Raw genomic sequence first — 7,644 nt, forward strand, 5'->3', positions numbered from 1 at the left:
GTGTGCCGGGTGGTCTCTCTCTCTCTCTCTGCCAACCCGGATGTTGGTGACGTGGCGGTGGGCCTGTGGCCTCCCCGGACACCACCGCCGCAGCTCTCGAGTCTCCGCCGCTGCCACTGGGAGCTCAACCGAGAGCTCAGCTGCCAGCACCGAACAAATGTGTCCAACAGTCGCTGGAGCCCCAAACAAACGGCTGTCGCTCGCTCGCTCCCGCTGGCTGTCGCTCGCTCGCTCACGCCGGATGGCTATCGCTAGCTCACGCCGGCTGGCTATCGCTAGCTCACGCTGCCTCGGTGGTCGAGTGAGTTCAGCCACTGCCGTCGCCTTCGTCACCGCCACCGCCGGGCTCACCGATCTCTGGAGCCCCAGACGAACGTCGCTGTCACTCGCTCTCACTGGCCGATGTCGCCGCCGTCGGGTTCACCGATCACTGGAGCCCCAAACGAACGCCGCTGTCGCTCGCTCTTGTTGGCTGTCGCTCTCTCTCGTTGGCTGTCGCTCGCTCCAGTCAAATAAGGAGAGTATCAGCAATTATCTTTTTTTAATGCACTGGAACAATCAAACACAATAATTTCAAAAAAAAAAAAAATTAATCCTTTTCAAGAAAATGATCTGTTACCCTGTCATACCAACAAGGTGTCTTTCCCAGGGTCTTAACTGGGGTGATATAAGTCAGTCTGCGAACACAAGCAACTACAATAAAACACACCAGAAATAAAAGATTAATCTGTCGCTAGTCGTTTTTAACAAAGAGAGTGTCACGAAGATGATTAGAAGAAGTCTCCAGTTCCAACTCAGAACAGAATGAGAATTGAAAAATGCTCCCACGGATGCCTACACCAAAGGATCGGTGATTGGCTCATTTCTCTGTCAATCAAAAAGAGATTCAGCTTCAGACAGATCATCCAATCATCATGCAGAAAAGCTGAGCGTCCAGGTTAGCCCATAAATGCCCACTGTCCATACACTCCCAGAGACGCTGAGCGTTCGATGGGCGGGACAAAACCAGCATTTATCCAATGACTCGTCTCGTTTCAATGCATTGGGACTACTCTCGAGACGCCCAGCGTCCACGCTGTACACGCTCAGCGTCCACGCAGTTTAAAGCACAGTGAAGCTGCGGGAATGAATGAGAAGAGAGTCGCATCGTAACCAGTAGTAAGAAGCTGTGATTCGGAACAGAAGTTGAGCGCCTTGTAGCGCATATTTAGTCAATGACATGCCCACACAATTGTATGTACACACATATATTTGGTCACTTCTTTTTTGACATTTTAGGGGAAGCTGAGCTTCCATTGCAGTCTGAGAGCAATCGCCTCTGACACACACACACACACACACACACACACACACACACACACACACACACACACACACAATACTACTATTTCAGTAAATTACTCTACAGTACCATTTCAACATTTTCAGCATTTGAATCATTGAGCACCCACAAATAAATTACACAGATACTTTACTCAACTGTCTGTGGTCAGATTGGGATGGTAGGCCTACAGGTAAAATGCACTTAAGATTCCCCCAGCAGAGGACAAGAGGGCAGGTTGGTGTTGAGGTGACTCTTCATGCACGCATATCTGACTCGTGGTGGAGCAGTTTGGATGCAACCATTTTTTTTTTTTTTTTCTTTGAAAGGGATCAGTGTGGAAGCAAATTGTAAACTGACTGCTGATTGAAACGTTTATATGGGTAACATCACAAGCTATTTAATTTTTAATGTAGTCATGTATTATTAATAGATTCATTGCCCACAATAAGTGTGGCAACTGGGGTGGCATTTGGTGGGGAGGTGGAAGCGACCAGCACCAGCTGCCAGAGATTCAACCCTTCTAAGATATGACTTCTTTCTCTGTCCCCCATTTCATACATTTTTCAATTGTAGCTTGCTAAAAATGAGACTAGCAACTCCTGCCCTGTGTCTTGATTCATCCAAGGAAAATAATAGCTGGTTGAATCCTTTTTTTTTTTTTAAGTTGATTTTAATTTAGATGGGTTTCCTGTCAATATGCTACATGGTCTTGTTTTATTCTTATTTTAGCTTGAGTTTTGCAATGTTTAGCTGGATTTCATAGCCCAATGAAATGAAAAAAAATGACTGTCACTGATTATGAGCATTCACTTGCCATTATGACATTAAGATTGATATGAATCAATCACCAAATCTGCCCTTTTCACCTTAGAAATATCTACACTTCTGTCAGTCTCAGATTAAATTGCCAAGACCCTCATCCATATATTTGTCACATCTGGACTGTTGTAACGGAGTCCTCTTTGGGCTACCCAGCAAAGCTCTGGATTAGCTCCAAAAATTTGCCTCCCAATACTTGTCAGACCTCCATGACCCATACACCTCATCCTGGGACCTTCAGTTCTCAAGGGCAATCAGTTTTGCACAGCAGAATGGTTTCACATAGACATATTTTGAGGACAATCGTCGCCAATGTGTAGCGAGACCCCCAAAAGCCCACTGCGCTCTGTCAACGTCCCGCGTGCCACAGTTTTCCAGGGGGTCGGTGACATGCGCGCCTATCTGGGTTCAGCTGACCTGAGGACGATTAAATCAGTTCATGAAATGATTTCCTTCATTGTGCTCAATCACAAAGTCAATCATAATTGACACAACAAAACACATGCCCCGTCAAAGTCTCTCCTAAAACCCAACCACTCAAAAAATGCCAGGAGTTCTGTCCTCAACATTTATACAATATTCTGTTCTACACATCGTGCAGCCCGTTGAATGAATCCAACTCAAAATTTGTCAGAAAAGCCATAAGACATTGATCATGCTCTACTGCGCGCATATTGTGACTTTTCGGCAAAGGGCCTGGGCATTACAGGGTCTGATGTTCCATTGTGACAATAAACGTTGCTTGCTGTCACTTGACTTGATTCTATCTTGTTCAAATTTCACTTTATTTGATGAAAAGTCTTAGCCTAAAGACATCTGAAGTCATTTTTCACTCTAGTGGTAGTTCCACCGACTGGCTATACACGTTGACCAGATTTATCTCAGATTTGCACGGAAGAGTGTTTAGGCCTTCACGAAGTTGCAAAAAGAAGTGTGATATTTCGCGAAAAGCTGTCGCCATGTCAACGCACTGTTCGGCATGAAAACAACAGTACTCTAAAGGCTCTACACATGCACAAAAACTCGTGAAACTTTGCAAACACATCAGTACTAGCAACAGCATCAATATTTGATTAGGTTATTGTGCGCGTTCTGTTTTTTTTTTTTTTAAATGATTCAACAATGTCCCCTAAAATTTTTTTATTTATTTTTTTTGCGGAAGAAGCGCTGGTTGTACGTGTCACCAAGATCAACTGCATTTTGGAGGTATAATTAACAGCCCAAGTTCTACTAAAAAGTTTCATGGAGCTGTTTGCTAAAGCTAACAGAAAGGCTTCCATTTTGAATTTTCTTTCACCTTTGGATCCATTTTTGGCCTTTTATAGAGGTCACATTTTTTTGAAAAGTCCAAGAGATGTTGCCTGATTGTCTTGAAAGTGTGTGTGTATCATTCTATGATATTCAAGGCGACCAGGAAAAAAGAAGCTTCTTATATTGCCGAGCGCTGTATCCATGGTGATGAGCTAATTTTGGCCAGTTAATCTGAATTTTATAAATTAATTTTGCTAAATAAATAAATAAACAAACAAACAAACAAACAAACAAACCACAAAAACAAATGGCTTAGTTGTGCCCACTACAAATGTTTAACGAAGCAGTCCTGGTTAAACATTTCACCAAGATCTCCCAAAAATTGGGGGCACATGTAAAAGCCCGTTACCATAAAAAAGTCTGGAACCTTCCTCAAAACTCAAAAGAAATTCAACCATTTTCCATTTCCTGATAAATTTCACCTAATTTTTGGCATTTATAGAGTTCATATTTTATCAAAATAGCTTTTAGTCTGATGTACTTTACATTTTAATGAAGATGACAAAGTGTCCCCAGGTATGTGGCGCGACACATCGACTGGACAAAAGGAGGCGAGTGGGGATAATAAATTATAATGCCCTTGTTTAAGTGCAATTGGTTTTGTTCTGGAGTGGACAAGCTTTGTCATATTGATAACATTTTCATGTTCGCAGTGCAGTATAGTTTTCTCATAGGATGGTGATATTTTTAGAGTTTTGGATGAATTGGTAGCTTTCACAATATTTATATGATTTTTGTTTTTCAGCCAGTAGACAAGGTTTGCCTCCTCTGTGTTAATCAATGGCTTTGTTTGGATAACATCTCTGATGTCCACAACTGCAGTTATTAGAAAAACACATTAGTGTTGATCAATCTGGGTCAGAATGCCTTCGTGAATAATTGATGGCTGTGCAAGCAAATTACATGCACACACTGACACATGCAAATATGATTGTACGCACGCAAAAAGCCAACAGATACTGAGTGTGTCTGATGGATTGATGATGAGAGACAAGAGGTGATCCACAGACCTAAACAAAAATATGCTTGGCGCCACATTGTATCGACAGTGGCCGCCTGAATGCTTGATTAGACTCTCCAGAGCCTCATTTGGTGTTGGCATACACACGGTCTCACACATTGGACTCCATTAGGCAAACACAGTGTACTATGCAAGACAGACTCCACTTAAGTAGCACTATCCTTTAATAAAGCCACAGAGGTGTTTTTGAGCCAGACACCCTGGCTGGGCTTTAAACAGACTCAGAGGAACATAATGCACACACATTGAGTGGATATACATTCCCTGGTGCACACACACTTAGTCACAACCTTTGCACATCTCTCTGCCTCAAAAGACTCCAATGCAGGAGCTGTGAATTTCAGAAAAATAAGTGCCGAACATGCTTTTCAACTGAAGACATCATTCTATTTTCAAACTAAATTTAAGCTTCACTGTAAACTCACCACTGTTGATTGTTTCTCCCTTTAGACTCTGAAGACCGGTCTCAGCATGGTTGGGAAGGTTGTGACCCAGTTGACTGGTAGTCTGCCAGCATGTACTTCAGAGGAAGAAGGGTCCCCTCACAACTTGAGTCGTCGTAGCCTCCATAACGCTGGTGTGGTCACAGTCATTGACAGTGATAAAGTTGGCGAGGGACAGGTCTGTCCATTTTTCTTTTGCTTCTGGTCATTGTGAAAGGGTTGATTCCATTTTTTAAAAATCATGTATTATTGTATTTATATATTGCGATTATAATTAAGGCCCGAGCAGCAACTGCTGAGGGGTCTCTACTGTTTTTCTCGAAATTAGTTTCGCCTGAGCAGTGTAGAAATTGTCATTAGGGCCTGATCAGTGGCTGCTGTGAGGTCTATGCTGTTTTTGTCAATTATTATTGTGATTATTATTTTTATTATTATTATTTTTATTATTATTGCTCGAGAAACAACTGCTGTGAGGACCCCATTGTTTTTGTAGGAATTTCTTGTTGTTGTTGTTGTTATTGTTCTTCTTCTTCTGCTATAATAATAATAATAATAATAATAATATTAGACACATGAGAGATGAAAAAAGTTGCATTAAAAAAAACTGGCATCTCAGCAAGGGCTGGTTAGACCTGTCCTCTTCCACTGACAAAGTCAAACATTATCATGTTATTTATCGAACATGATTTGGTCTTTTTCGTGCCAATCTGTTGGTTCGTCTCGGGTTTTTTTTTTTTTTCTTTCTTTCTTGCAAGTAATATTTGTGTCTGCTTGCTGCAGGTCCTGGTGAGCGAGGACTCAGAAAGCGAAGGATTGGTGGCTCATTTTCCAGCTCATGACAAACCCATATCCTGTATGCAGTTCAATCCCAGTGGTAAGACACACCCACAAGCATATGTTTAGTTTCTGATAAAGGGTATGTGAGCTCACATGGGAGCTGAGTTACAAAGTAGTGTCAAATTTGACTGTATTTGGCGTGGATGAAACTGCCTCATCACTAAATAAACATGTAGGAGTAAACCCTTGCTCTGCTGCAAATAAAAATCCGCAAAACAGATATATCTCTGTGACCTCTGATAAACACACACACACACACACACACACACACACACACACACACACAGAAAAAAGCCATACAGAAAATCAGCAAAATTCCCTCAAATTTGGTTCTTATTATTAAGCCAAAAAAAAAAAATGCTCGTGAAGGAAGTACAATTTCTTTGGCTATAATTTTAAAGCAAGTCAATAAACTGAGCCCCTTTAACACAGTAAAAGGTCTTCAAAAAAAAAAAAAAAATCCCAAAAGATTTATGTCCGAAATGTTTACTTAAAAAACTTATTTTTTCTTACTTCGACAATTTATACTTTCTTGGGGCTTAACATACTAAATAAAGCTTACAATAGGAAATATTTTTTGAAACAGAGCATGTGGTTTCTAGTTTTTGCGGGTTCCAAGAATTTCTTCCTTAATTGTAAAAATAATAAGCAAAAATAGCTGAGCATAAGACAGTTTCCTTCAGAAAGTACACTGAAACCGACCAATTTAGGCGTGCGTGCGTGCGTGTGTGCGTGTGTCTGTGTGTGCGTGTGCGAGAATAAACACGTCCAACGCTCCAAACAGTGCAGTCTCATATTGCTCATCTTGTTGTCAACCTAAAAATGTGGTTCGTTTTTGACAGAAAATACATTAGCGAAAACTTCAGTTCATCTTTAAAAACAGTTTTTTGTGTGTCCCAGAAGACCAATTCAAAGACTTTTCATCAACTTAAACTGAATGTGAACTTTGTCCTTAAACTATTCTCCCGGTAACTAAGGTTATGCTCTAGTTAACAAGCTCAACATGCCAGTAATGATGGACAAAAAAAAAAAAAAAATGCCATAAGCGTTACGCTGCAGACAAAAACAGGAGTCAAACAGTGCCTGGAAATCCGAACACTTTGGATGGGAACTATTATGTCAGAAACCCATGTGGCTTTTGTGTATTGGAGACTCAACAGAGAGAGTACCAACTGGAAGCCACTTCTGAGTCTGGCAGCTGGCGCTTTGCAGTGATACGGCGGGCCTGTGGATCTATTCCTAGTGGTGTAATTAAAGGGATGAAGAAGAAGTATTGTGGCAAAATGTTCCCTTCAAACAGCTGCATTGTGTGTGCTAGTTTTATCACATCTCCTCTTCATTCGTCCTTAAAATCCTTGACGTAATTATTAGGTACGATGACAAGGTCAAAATACACTCGTGTTTTCATGAGGATATCTTGTCAAACAATGTGTGCATTTTTAGATCGCGAATGGCAGCCATCAGTGGGGTGAGTAGTTCAAGCCACTCTTTTGAGGTACAAATGAAACCGTTAAGTTGGTTTCCAGGTGTTGCCTGTGGCCAATTTAATGACGAATGAACTCGAGCCCTCTCAGCAGGCATATGCTGTTACGAAGTGCAAATTGTCCTCAAGTGGCTACATTTATTTTTACGTGCAGCATAAATGGCAATGATGTTGATGTAGTGTTTTCTTTTTTTTTTTTCTTTGAGAGCAATTTTACAAACACTACCCTAATGAAACAACAAAGACTGAATGTTGGTTGACGCTAGCTTTGAGGACAGGTTAGTTTGTTAACTGATCCCAACTGCAAACATTGTCTGCATCTCCCCTCATTCAGTTTGAATATAAATGAATACGTTTTGTGTGTGTGTGTGTGTGTGTGTGTGTGTGTGTGTGTGTGTGTGTCTCT

General features: G+C 41.3%; 1 protein-coding gene across 5 annotated transcripts in view; it reads left to right on the top strand.

Moving 5' to 3' along the window:
- The window catches only part of bcas3 (BCAS3 microtubule associated cell migration factor), a 342,517-nt gene that overhangs the window by 20,796 nt on the left and 314,077 nt on the right, over positions 1-7,644 (top strand). For all 5 annotated transcript variants that reach the window (XM_019883291.1, XM_019883294.1, XM_019883295.1 and 2 more), the window contains exons 6-7: positions 4,926-5,096; positions 5,699-5,792. In XM_019883291.1, coding sequence (XP_019738850.1) covers positions 4,926-5,096; positions 5,699-5,792 — 265 coding nt within the window. The remainder of the gene's footprint in view (positions 1-4,925; positions 5,097-5,698; positions 5,793-7,644) is intronic.

The sequence above is a fragment of the Hippocampus comes genome, unplaced genomic scaffold (genome assembly GCF_001891065.2).
Source record: "Hippocampus comes isolate QL1 unplaced genomic scaffold, H_comes_QL1_v1.1 scaffold291, whole genome shotgun sequence".
NCBI classification, from domain to species: domain Eukaryota; kingdom Metazoa; phylum Chordata; class Actinopteri; order Syngnathiformes; family Syngnathidae; genus Hippocampus; species Hippocampus comes.